Here is a 13158-nt window from a genome sequence, read left to right as displayed (position 1 = left end):
GCCATGTGAAACCAAATCACGTAAGCCTTGCATGAATAAACAAAAACGTTTCGAACCTTCTAGAGACCACTTGATAGCTTCTTCCAAAATCCATCCAGGGATGACTTCTTCTTCACCAGACTCAATTTTTCTTAAGATCTTCATTTTGGTAGCTAAACTTACAGATTTAAACTCCCTCCCCGAACATACGGAGGCTATTCTGCCCTCCTCCTTTCTCTCTGATGTCTTATGGATAGTCAGAAAAGTCTGGTGGTAGGTGCAGTTTACTTTGCCTTGCAGTAGAGAAAAATGAGATTTGGTCCCAGCAAAACCTTTACTGCATTCTTTACCTCAACCACACAGTTGCAACCCTGCACCAAAAATCTGTGTTCATGCAGCCCTCCTTCACCTTCCCAGTGCTGATGCTCTCAAAAATCATTTCAGCTGCTAAAAACCCACCCAGCTCTAATCTTAACCCAATAGCCACGGACCCATAAGCAATACATTAAATAAGCATTGCATAGAAAAATCCATGCCCTATCACACATAGGATACTGTCTCCAAGACCTGCAGATGGACATTTCCTTAAAAGAATTGATATCTGATCTTGAAAAATTACAGTTTAATGGCTTGAGACAAGCCATTAAAATTGCATGCCAATAAATGTTGACCAGTTGATCTTGAAGCTCCTTTTCTTTGCTCACTTCCTTCTTGGCCTCAATTTCAGAAACCAAGCAAAAATGTTTTGAGTTACTCCAGTGAACTTTGGCGTCCAGTATTGCCTAACGTTTGCTGTCTGATGTGGTTCTAGGGTTCCAAATGCTGGGATACTTTCCTTAGAGTTTCTCTCTGTTGCTTTACATGCTGGGTCAGATGTTAGATCACTCATTACAAGAGGAAGCGAGCAAGTTGGGACGTCTGCTCTTTTTCATACTGGAGCTGATTGTTTCCTTCTGCCATATCGCAGGGGACTCCAAGCAGTTCTTCCCGCATTGCCTTTGCGTGCTTAATCTCCCCGTGACTTGTTTCCCCTTATTCCAATCCCCAGACAACAACTGGACTCTGCATCCAAACAAGATCTCCTCGAGTTTCCTGTTTTCTTCTCTCTTGATTCACAGGGGTCCAGCTGATAATACTATAGGAAGCTGCTGTGTGCTAGCCAAGACCATTTGCCCATTGTCCATTCTGCCTGGGCTGTCAAGGAGCAGTCTTGCCCATATCTGATTTTTTGTTTGTTTGTTTTGCACAAACAGGGCTAGAATGTGAATTTTGCATGGAATAAGTCCCAAACTTGAAAGATTCTTGTCAGTTCAGGTTTCTCGTTGTCAAGGTTTCCGAACAATGCTTTTGAATATGCTTTCCATCCCTGCTTTAGAATGATCATGTCTACAAGTGGTCTCTCCTTCCCATAACAGCTTCTCCTTCCCTCTGGGGAAGGACTATGGCTGAGTAATGCAACATGGGCTTTGCATGAAGGAGATGCCAAATTCAATCACCAGCATCTCCACTGAAAAGGATCAGGTGGTGGGTAAGGCAACAGACATTTCCCTGAGGACTTGCAGTGGTTTTCCTAGCCAGAATACAGAATATTGCGGGTAGATGGGGAGGAAGCCTGACCTATTGTAATGAACCTTCCTCCTTCCAGAGGGGAAACACTTGGAATATAAATGGATAAATAACAAAAGTGATAAAGCTCGACTCAGGCTTTCAGGCTTGCATCCTTCCGAGGTGGCTAAAATGAGGACCCAAACTGTTGGGGGCAAATTAGCTTACTTGCTGTTCACCGCTATGATCTTTGGAATAGCGGTATATAAATAAAACAAATTATTATTATTATTATAAAGTCATGGGGTGTGGTGCAGCAATGTCCAGAGAACTATATTAGCCTTCTTCTCCTTAAGTGTCTGAATTATCAAGGGGAACAGGGTTGGTTTGGGAAAACAGGAAACATTGAGTAAGTGACAGAAGGTCATCCTGTGGGCTGACTGATAATTGAGAATTCAGAGGGCAAGATTTGAGTCATGCAGAACAATTGCTCTGCAAAGAATAGTGCAAATGCTATTGTGACAGGATAAAGAACATGGTGTAGTGGTCTGAGTGTTGGACTATGACTTTGGAGGCCAAGTTTTAAATCCCCATTCGGCCATGGAAGCCCACTAGGTGACCTTGGGCAAGTCGCACTATCTCAGCCTCAGAGAAAGGCCATGACAAGCCCGCCTCTGGAAAAACAAATCTTGCCAAGGAAACCCTGTGATAGGTTTGCCTTGAGGTCGCCGTAAGTCAGAAGCAACTTGTAGACTATGGAGCTCGACAGACTGCCCCAAAAGGGTGGGCTGGAGCCACCCATTTTTACTCCTGACAGAGGCTGCTTTTTAGTCTGCACAGCAGGCGCCATGACTGCACCAATGGCATATTTGCACACAGTAGTGACACACGTGTGGCACGACAGCATGTAGACGCTGTGCTGCGCTTGTGTCATCATGGCGGCCCCCGTGCGGATGGGGCCGAGCCATCATGGCACCATGCTGTGCGGTAGGGCTTAGGAGCATGCGGACACTCTGCACTCCGGAGACCTAAAATCGGCCCCAGACCGCCGCTTTCCGGCAGTCTGTATCAGGCCTATAAGACCTATAAAATTTCTGTAATGATGAAGTATTTGACTCATTTGGAATTTGATAAGAGGTTTAAATGACAAAAAAAATGAGAAACAAAAGAGGTGAGCATGTGAGTAAAAAAGGTTAATAAATGCATACTGAACGATATGAAAACTGAACTGAAATCAAACAAAAGTGCAAACAAAATAGAAATGTAAGGTGTACTTTGTTTATTGTAAAATTATATGTTATATATTTCTTCAAAGTATGAAATGCAGGAATTTATGTTATAAAAGGATTATCTGAAAGTTGTGAAGTTTTAACATCGCAGTATTCATAGTAAAGGAAAGGAAGTCTTTTAATGTAATTTTTTTAGCTAAATGTTTGTCCTTTGTACAGTTGTTTTATGTATTTGTTGGTTTTTTTAATTTAAAAAAAGCAGCTTGGAGGCACACAACAACAACAACAGTTTTGTGTGTGGGATCCTGCACGTACATTTTGAAAACTTGAACATGTCCTTGGACTCCATCATGACTAATAGAAAAATTGAGAACTGATCTCTTCTCCTTTCTTTGTTTCCCTCAGGAGAAAGACACCTTTTGTGGCTATGTGGCAAGGGGCCTTTGAGCAGCATCGCTGGATGGTGCTCCTTAAGGAGAACAGAGCTTCCTGACTTTCACTGAATGGCGTCCGCTTCATGAGGCTTTGCGAAGGGCAGAGCTGGCATGGGAAATCACAGCAACAACCATACCTGCTTGATGGATGATTCCTTCAAGTACAACCTCTACGGAGCGGTCTACAGTGTGGTCTTCATCCTGGGCTTGATCACCAACTGCGCCTCTTTGTTTGTCTTCTGCTTTCGCATCAACATGAGGAATGAGACCACCATTTTCATGACCAACCTGGCTGTCTCTGACCTGCTCTTTGTATTCACTCTCCCCTTCAAGATCTTCTACAACTTCAACCGACACTGGCCATTCGGGGACCCTTTGTGCAGGATCTCTGGGACGGCTTTCCTGACCAACATCTATGGGAGCATGCTGTTCCTCACTTGCATCAGTGTCGACCGCTTCCTAGCGATCGTCTATCCATTTAGATCTCGTACGATCAGGACGAGGAGGAATTCGGCCATCGTTTGCGCAGGTGTCTGGATTCTGGTTCTCAGTGGAGGGATCTCAGCGTCCTTGTTTTCTACCACAAACACCACCAACAATAGCACCACATGCTTTGAGGGCTTTTCCAAAAGCATATGGAAGACCTACTTGTCCAAGATTACAATATTTATTGAAGTGGTTGGCTTCATTATTCCCCTTCTGCTCAACCTCACGTGTTCATCTTTGGTCCTGAGGACTCTCCGGAAACCGGCCACGCTCTCGCAAATTGGCACAAACAAAGAGAAAGTGCTCAAGATGATTGTTGTGCATGTGGCCATCTTTGTGGTGTGCTTTGTGCCCTACAACTCCATCCTTTTCTTGTACGCTCTCGTTCGCTCGCAGGCCATTGCGAACTGTTCCTTGGAGAGGTTTGTGAGGACTTTCTATCCCATCACGTTGTGTATCGCCACCCTCAACTGTTGCTTTGACCCTTTCATCTACTACTTCACATCAGAATCTTTCCAGAAATCTTTCTATATAACCCCTCACCTCAAAACAGATTCCTTGTTCAGAACTGAAACTCCTTTAACAAAGCTTGGCTTGCCAGCCATGCAGGAAGAAATGAGACATAGGGCTATTACAAATGGGGTAGAAGTGACATCTGAGTCAAGTTTTTGATACTGGAGTTTTCTGTTCCGCCAGTAGACTGGAAATTGGATTCCATTCAGAACTCAATTTTGCCATTTTTTTGGAAGCAGAATTGAAAACCATCCAAGATGGGAACTGTATAGGAAAGTGTGCGCACGCAAGTGCATAGGTGTATATGTATGCATAATGCATGTATCTGCACAGCCAGATGTTTGTCTGGCCTCATGAAAACTCATCATCCCATTTTTAACTCAAGTAACATTGCCCATACCTATGTCTTGCTTTTAAAGCTATGAAATAATAAAATGTTTTACCTCGTCTTGATTTTCAGCATTGCGGATTATTTGGGATTACTATATGTTTTCCTCTGACATAGAAGAAATTCCCTGTTCATGGGCATATTTTGTCTTGCCCTGAATGGGCCGGGTACATGAAGTTCCCATCTTTTATACTTACTGTGGCTGTTCTTTGAACCCCAACTACCTTCCAAAATAAGCAATATCATAAATAGAGCTCCATTTGTGAGTGGAACAAATGGGAGAAGGCACTTCTTAAAGTATGATAAATACATGACTCTAAGTCAATCTCATATATAAATCAAGGCCAAAATTATGGATTTGCTATGACTCATGGATTAGTTGAGGGTAAAATTTAGGGGCATGTAACAAAGGATGAAGCTAAGAAAAACAATGCCAAAGAACTTAATCCCATAGGTATAACTATTTGTGTTCACCCTAAAGCTTGGATGGATGAGGAGGGCACTATGGTAAATGGTGGCTGTGTGATATGTGTGGGAGGCAACCAGGCACAGACAGGGCTAAGAAAACACATGTATGTCAAAAAGGACAAAAAGACACAGCGAAGAAAATGGCAGCTACATTAGCAGTCATTCTAGCCTTTTATTAAGCCTGGTTTTAACCCAGAAATGCTGACAAATGTACGCAAATGTCTTATGCAAATCCCGGTAAGCTAGTTCATTGCAAAAGGGCTCTTGTTGCTATTTGTTGTTAAGCCTACTTTGATTTATGGCAACCCCCTGAACGAGAGATCTCCAAGTACCCTGTCCGCAGCCCTGCTCAGGTCTTGCAAAGTCAGGGCTTCCTTGCTTGAGTTTATCCATCTATAATGAGTCCATCTGCTCATAGTAGGGACTTACTCTTTTCCGCTGACCTTCCTCTTTGCTGAGTATTATCCTCTCCCCCCCCCCCCCAAGGAGCCACAATTGTCTCATGATGCATCTAAAGTACATCAGTCTCAGTTTAATCATCCTGGCGTTTAGTGAGAGTTCTGGTCTGATTTGCTTTCATTTGTCTTTCTAAGGCCTCATTCCCACTACCTTTTAAACTGGATCGTGATTTGGGTCGAACTGGTTTAAACAACCCTGGTTCCGACTTAATCCGAATTGCTGAAGCGATTCCGAAAGGAGGCCCATGCACTAGTCCCATTTAAATTGCATCTTTTTGATGCTATTCTTTTTCGATAAATCGATTTTGCGCAAGTGTGAACCACAAGCAGATCAGAATCGGTTCAAATTTCCCCTTCAGATGGCTGGAACTGAATCATTTTGAATTGATTCATTCGTGAATGGGAACCATAAGCAGGTTATTTTGATAATTCAGAACGATATATACTGTTAATAAAATGTATGGTTTTGCCAACTACTGTGAAGACTGCTGTTAAGCTCAGAGGGAATGGGGATGGCTGATGCTGTCACAGTCAGTATTTGAAAACACTTGGAAAAGTCACTTAACCAGGATGTGCCATCATCCTTTCTTTTAGTCTAATGGGTTCCCCCACCTTCCCTTTAAGAAGCTCTATTTCTGGCATTGTGCTCAAGAGGACAATTACCAGACAACAATGAGTGAGTGGATATTTCCATTGCATGGCTGGCAGGATGAACTTCCTCTGACATTTGCAGGCTCCCTGTGATGCTGATCCTGTTAGTGCAGTGTTGTGATAAGAAATTTGGTTTTTCAATACCAACAAGAATACTACTCAACCTGTATAGGTATACACTTTATACACATAGCCTGAAGTTTGTGTACAAAACAAAATTTGAACCATCTCAGCCATCCATGTGGACAATTTTAAATTCTGGAATATTTTGGATTCCTGGATAAGGCATACTCAATTGTATTCATTTCCATTTCACCGAATGTTTCATCTATCTTGAGTAAGGAGGGGATGGGATTCCAAGAAAGCTTGCACTTACCTCATTTCCCCCCAAAGATCAGCAAATTGGCAGCAAATGAGGATGTGGGCTTCATTTCTGCAACGTTACAGCTGATGGGTGGACTGCTTATTATATGTGATAAATGATGAAGATCCCTTGGCTTCTGTGGTTGTTGACCCGATGTCTTTCAGAAGGGACTTGCAAAGTTGTCCTCCATTGGGATCACTTTTCATTATCAACAACTTCAGCTTGACCTTGGTAGTTGGAAGTAATTTTTCTAGTTCATCCATACATGCATGCAGCACATCCATACACTGAATAATAGAATCATAGCGTTGGAAGAGATCTCAAGGGCCATCCAGTCCAACCCAGTGCCATGCAAGAGTACACAATAAAAGCACCTCCAATAGACAGCAGTACTGCAACATCAGGAGGACCATAAGTTTCTTCCTGCTCCATCTATGGACTTTATCGCATGGAGGAAATCGGGGATTTAAACAATGATTATCCCATGCAAAATGTGATATTGCAATTAAGATTTTCATACACATTGGTATTAAACAGGCAGTAAACAGCAACAAATCATTTTCAAGATTTCCCTGTGAATGATTTTTTGCTGTTAATTGCTTGTTTAATAGTGATGTCATTAAAATCTTAATTGTGATATTGCGTTTTGCAAGGGATAATCACTATTTAATCGGCTTTGCTCCATTTCCCCCATGTGATAAGATGTCTCTATTTGTCCACCATTTCAAAATCCCCAGCCCTGCATTATAGCATCCCAGAAACAGAATTTAGTTGGGGGAGAACTATAGCTCAGTGGTTGCAAAAATGAGTTGAAAGGAAAGGAGAAAGAGGAAAGGAAAGGCAAAAGGGAAAGAAAAAGACAGAAAGCGGAAAAGAGGAAAAAGAAGAAATGAGAAGGGAAAGAGAAAGTGAATTGATAGAGAAGGGAAAGGAGAAAGGAAAGGAAAGAGGTAAAGGCAAAAGGGGGGAAAGGGGGAAAAGAAGAAGAAATCAGAAAGAGGAAGAGAAGGGAAAAGCAAAGGTAAGGTAAAGTAATTTGAGGAGATAGGGAATAAGGAAGGAAGGGAGAAAGCAAGAGGAAAGGAAAGGGTGGAAAGAGGAGGTAAAAGAAGAAAAGAGAGAGAGAAGGGAGGAAGAGAAGGAAAGGAATGGAAAAGGAAAGGAAAGAGGGGGGAAGAATCTTTGAACCACTTCTGGTTTCATTGTGTCATGAGTGGTGCTTCTAGGAAAAGTGCTTGGTGCTGGAAATTGGCTCCTCGTATAGTAATTTGGGAGCTTTTCTGCCCCTCTTCTGGGGGCACCCAACGCCCTCAAGTGTAGAGAAACCCAGGCAACCATGAGGAAACTTTTCCTCCCATTTAAAAACTGCAGTTCATTCTGAATGGGGTGGGAGAGCAACCCCCCTCGGCCACCAAAAAAACCCTATTCAACGCTCAGCATACAAGTCCTTCTGCTAAATGGCCGCACACACACACACACACACACACACACACACACACACACACAGACCCCATCCCCGGCACTTTTGTGCAGATGTGATTCTTGAGTTGCATGCCAAGGCTGAGAAATGCCAAAACCACCTCCTGAGTCCATGAAAGCAAGCAAAGCTGCTCTCAACATACAGAAAAGCAGAAGAAACTAGGCCAAAGTTGAGCGCGACAGAGACGGGGGTGATGGTGGTATGTTCGTGCCAGAGAGACTTTAATATGTTATTCTCTGAGCAGAGGACTTGACAAAGTTTCTCCTTTATTTTTGCAAAGGAGCGGGGGCTGTTTCTTTCAAGCCCTCCGAAAAAACCCACCTTCTCGTCTTCTGAATGGAAAGTCGATAGCGAGGAGGGGAAAGTGTAATTCGGCTGGATGGTTTCCAGCCTTCCCATACATAGGACCAGCTCTAATCTGAGCATAATGCACTCTCTCTTGTTTTTGAGGCCCAGGGCCTGCCAAGGCTTACAGCATTTTCTGTTTGCAGACTCACAGGGCCAAGGGCTGCGGTCAACTTCCTCACGTAAAATGCAAGCCTGCTTTCGTCTCCCAAGAGTTTTGCTTTTGCATTTTAACCCCTTTCCTAAATTGATCAGCAGATTATTTTGAGATTTACGAAGGAGAAGGCAACTTTTTAGTAATATTTTAAACATTGGGATGTGTTTGGAGGTATGCTGTAGAGTGTGTGAGAGTGGTTTTGTGTGTGTGTAAAAGCACTTATGCATTCATGGTGGTGGTGGTGGTGTGTACCTTCAAGTTGTTCCAACCTATGGCAACCCTAAGCCTCATTCCCACTACCTTTTAAATCAGATCATGAACAAACCAGTTCAAACAACCCTGGTTCCCACTTAATCCGAATCGCTGAAGCGATTCCTAGACGGGGGCCAAGTGCTAGACCCATTCAACCCACATCTTTTTGATACTGATTTTTCCCGCTTCTTTTTCAATAAATCAATTTCACGCAAGTGTGAACCGCAAGCAGATTAGAATCGATTCAAATTTCCACTTCGGCCGACTGGAACCAAATCATTTTGAATCGATTCATTCATAAATGGGAATCACAAGTGGGTTATTTTGGGGCCAGAAAATGCAATCAGGGCAAGTGTAATGAAAACCACAATCCGATGTTGAATCGATCCATTGATTCGGACTGCACACCAATTTATCTGTAAGTGGGAATGAGGCCCTAAGGTGAACCTATCATAGGGTTTTCTTAGCAAGATTTGTTCAGAAGAGGTTTACAATTGCCTTCCTTTGAGGCTGAGAGTCTGTGACGTGCCCAAGGTCAACCAGTGGGTTTCATGGTTAAAGTGGGAATTGAACCCTGGACTCCAGAGTTGTAGTCCAACACATAGCATGGAGGAAATGTAATCTTTCCTCCCACATTCTGCAATGCCATCCTACAAAGAACTCAGCTTATAAATAAGCGCTGGAGGAATGGATTCACAGTTGATGCAGTTAATAGTCATCTGGGATTGTTTGTCCTTTCCCAGACAAAGAATAATTGTTAGGACAATGGACAAAAGGAGAAACATTAGTTTAAATTCAAGAAAGGCTGGGCATGTGTTTATAGAGCTGAACCTTGAGCGAGGCAGGATATCAAGGGAAAAAACTCTTCTAATGCCGAGATCCTATGATTCCAAATCCCTTTCTCTTCAGCAAAACCGTTTCTCTCTAACTGGTAGGAAGGCTTCCAATAAAATGAGGTTGCTTTTAGACATCATGGTCTCTAGCTGCTGTAGGGACAGCATGGAATAAGAACATTTTGATACCACTTTAAATCCGATGGCTCCATCCTATGGAATCCTGGGGTTTTTAGTTTGGAGACTTGCTCCAGATTCTCTGCTACGGCTGCTTCTTATATCTGATATGTGGATCCAACAAAGTCTTTTCCAGAACATACCATGGACTTGGTACCATATTTGTAGCCATTGGTTGCAATTTGTTTCTTTCTTTCCTGGAAATCCTGGACTGGGATTTACTGCTTTATCACAAAGGTCTCGTTCTTGCTGCCATCGTGTTAGTAGAGGGAAACGGATACTAACTGGTTGACCCCATGTTAACGGCCATGGCTCCATCCTACAGAATCCTTGGATTTGTATTTAGCCTGTGTAGAAACAGCGCCTCACACAAAGAATGGTACTCTAGATGCAAATCTTCTCTCCAGATGTAATGGCGAAGCTGTCCCCACACCACTCTAACAATGTGCGGGGTTGATGGACATGAACACTGCAACGGATTGAACTCCTCAGTTGCCACATGTTCATGTAAGCATCAAAGCTGCATGAAACACTTGGAAATGAAATGGGTTCATGTGGAACTCTGTGGCTCCATATTCAGCCACATCAAAAGAAGGAGAGAAGTCACAATAGCCAATGCTGGGCCCGTTTTGTTGTCAGCACCAAAGGACACCACTCAAAACAATAAATAAATCCTCATCCACTTGTGTGAGCCGTATTTCCTTGAGAGCATGGGAATGCAGTGAAGTCTTTCTCGTTCTCATAAAGAGATCCCTGGCTTTCCTTTCCCTTTCTTCCTTGAAAAAAAGAAACTTCATTATCATCACATCAGAGGAGATTGGGTTCACATAATACTTCTCTTTGAAGTTGTTCTCAGGCAGCTGGCCACTTCTGACCGTCTGGGGCATCACAAGACCACAACCGTCAGATGATGGTTTTGATATTCGCTCCAGCTATCAGGCTGAGAACAGACTTCAGAGTCCAGACAAGCCATTCCTCCCTTTCGCCTTCCTTTCTCTCATTGGCAGGAATTTCTCTGGACTGGTTTTTAAGAAAACTGCAAAACTTAGAAAAGACAAACAACACCCGGATTTTAAAATCTCATTTCTGCATGGGATTTTACCCATTCACCCTCCGTGTGATAAACTAGTGGGAGAGAGTGACTTGAAAAAAGGAACTTTCCCAACCTCTAGAAAGTTGTCCCATAAATTTCAAAGGACACTAGGAAACAATGCCTGGAAATGCTGGACTTTAAGTTTTGACCTTCAGTGGGTTTAAAAGAGGGTCAACCAAGGGTAAGAAATAAAAGTCACCTCCTTGCTTCAAAGATGGGGTTTCAAGGAGATTTTAATGTTACAGTATTTTTAATTGCATTATATGCTGTTTTCCTTTGCTGAGCTCAATGCAGTTCATCTGTTTCTCTTCCTTCTCCCCACTTTTATCTTTTTAACAGCTCTGTCAGGCAGAGAAAGAGTGACCCAGGATTCTAGGGCCTGTTACAGACTGCCAAAATAAAGCTACTTGGGGTCTCTTTGGAGGTATGCTTTTAAATGACGCATGGGTCCTAAGAGTCCGGGGGTCGCACCAAAGCCACACTCCATTCCTAAGCACTGGAGTGCAGTTTTCGTGCAGCTTCTGGATTCTTAGGATGCATGCATCATTAAAACAGCATACCTTCAAAGAGACCCCAAGCAGCTTTATTTTGGCAGTCTGTAACAGGCCTAGGAGTTGTATCAAGAAACGTCATGGCCAACTGGAAACTAAAGTTAGGATCCTCCAAGTCCGAATCCAACATTCAACCAAGTTCAAACAGCACTATGGTTTACCTGGGCCTCACAAGTCCAACATTCAGCCCAGTTCGGATAGAACCATGGTTTTTCTGGGCCGCCGCAAGTCCCAGTCCAACATATGACCCAGTTCAGATGGAACTATGGTTTATCTGGGCTCAACAAGTCCTAGTCCAACATTCAACCTAGTTCAGATGGAACTGTATCTTTGGTCCACTCACATTTGTCTCCTCCCTTCATGCTCCAGTTCTCTCTCTCAGTTCATGGTTCACAGTAACCAGTTTGTTGTGCTGTCAACACTGGGCAAACTGGTCAGGGTAGAATGCAAGATGGTTTCCAAACCAGTGTTCCAATCTGTAGTGATTCCAGGTTTGTTGGTGTCTGGGAAGAATCTAAGAGCTTATCACTTGTCTATTAAAACCAGCTTACCTCTATTCAGTTAAAAGCATAATTCAGGCAGCATCCTGATCTTATCAGAAGGTTTGTACCACCAAATTTGCCACCCGAATACAGCCCAGGTCCATCTCCGCTTCCAGGAGCGCTCCGCATGGCTCTTTTTGGATCCAGGAGTTTTCTGACCATTTAACTCACATTCCCAGTTGTATTGCTTAGGAACTATTTGTCCACAGTAGAAGTCGACATAAGTGTGAAGATAGAACCACTGTCTAAAAGGAGGGTGGCCATTTACAAATGGCCAAGAAAGCAGACACGTAATAGATAAAATTAATAAATGTATCATCGTCATACAATCCAAAAACCTGAGCACAAAGGGGAGCATCGGTTTCCACAGAACTGGCGCATATGTACTGGCTCACTTCTAAATTAGCTAACTATGCCAGAGCTTATATATACAGGAATAAATTAAGAAATAATTAACTATATCTTAGATAGAAATGTACCTCAGTATGGCTGGAAAGGCTGTTATCAGTGAAGTGTGTTGTCTCGATGCCAACTATCAACAGACAATTCCCAGGCCCTGGGCATCCTTTCAAAGAGAGAGGATGGTGGCTAGCCAAGGATGAAAAATGATGAGGTTTCAGTGCAAAAACAGTTAGAGGACCATTTCCCCCATTCTTGGGAATGTCTCTGCTTCCTAGACTGTCTGTGACAATCATAAGCGTTTGGAAATTCAGGTTTATGAGTCAATTGCATGGTTCAGTGAAGTATAACAAAAGCCACGTATCAGTACCAGTCATCCATCTCTGTCTCTTTGTCTTCAAGTCGTTTGTAGACATATAGTGACCTCATGAATTCCATAGGTTTTTATTAGGCAAGAGGTAGTTTTGCCACATCCTTCCTCAGAAATATAACCAACAGCACCTGTTATTCATTGATAGTCTTCCATCCAAGTACTAACCAGGGATGACCCTACTTTGCTTCAAAGATCAGATAGGATCTGGTGCCTTTAGAGTATTTAGGCCTACATAGTCATCTCTGTAGATGTAATAAGAAGAAAATAACTCCTAGTAGTGTATATTGTATAATATGTACCAGAACTTGGAAAAAGATTTTGTTAAAAAGATTACAAAAATTACCCACAATAAACAAGGCCACTTATAGTCCAAAAAGGATCATTTCTAGATCTATCTATCTATCTATCTATCTATCTATCTATCTATCTATCTATCTATCT

At 42.7% G+C, this 13158-nt stretch overlaps 1 protein-coding gene across 2 annotated transcripts in view; it reads left to right on the top strand.

Annotated features, from left to right (window-relative positions):
• Positions 1-4639, top strand: part of LPAR4 (lysophosphatidic acid receptor 4) — a 20636-nt gene extending 15997 nt beyond the window's left edge. For both annotated transcript variants that reach the window (XM_042477725.1, XM_042477724.1), the window contains exon 2: positions 3159-4639. In XM_042477725.1, coding sequence (XP_042333659.1) covers positions 3299-4345 — 1047 coding nt within the window. In that variant the 5' untranslated portion in view covers positions 3159-3298 and the 3' untranslated portion in view covers positions 4346-4639. The remainder of the gene's footprint in view (positions 1-3158) is intronic.
• The last annotated feature ends 8519 nt before the right edge of the window (positions 4640-13158 follow it).

This window comes from Sceloporus undulatus, chromosome 7 (genome assembly GCF_019175285.1).
Source record: "Sceloporus undulatus isolate JIND9_A2432 ecotype Alabama chromosome 7, SceUnd_v1.1, whole genome shotgun sequence".
In the NCBI taxonomy this organism is placed as follows: Eukaryota; Metazoa; Chordata; class Lepidosauria; order Squamata; family Phrynosomatidae; genus Sceloporus; species Sceloporus undulatus.
This window is presented reverse-complemented; position numbering and strand designations above follow the sequence as displayed.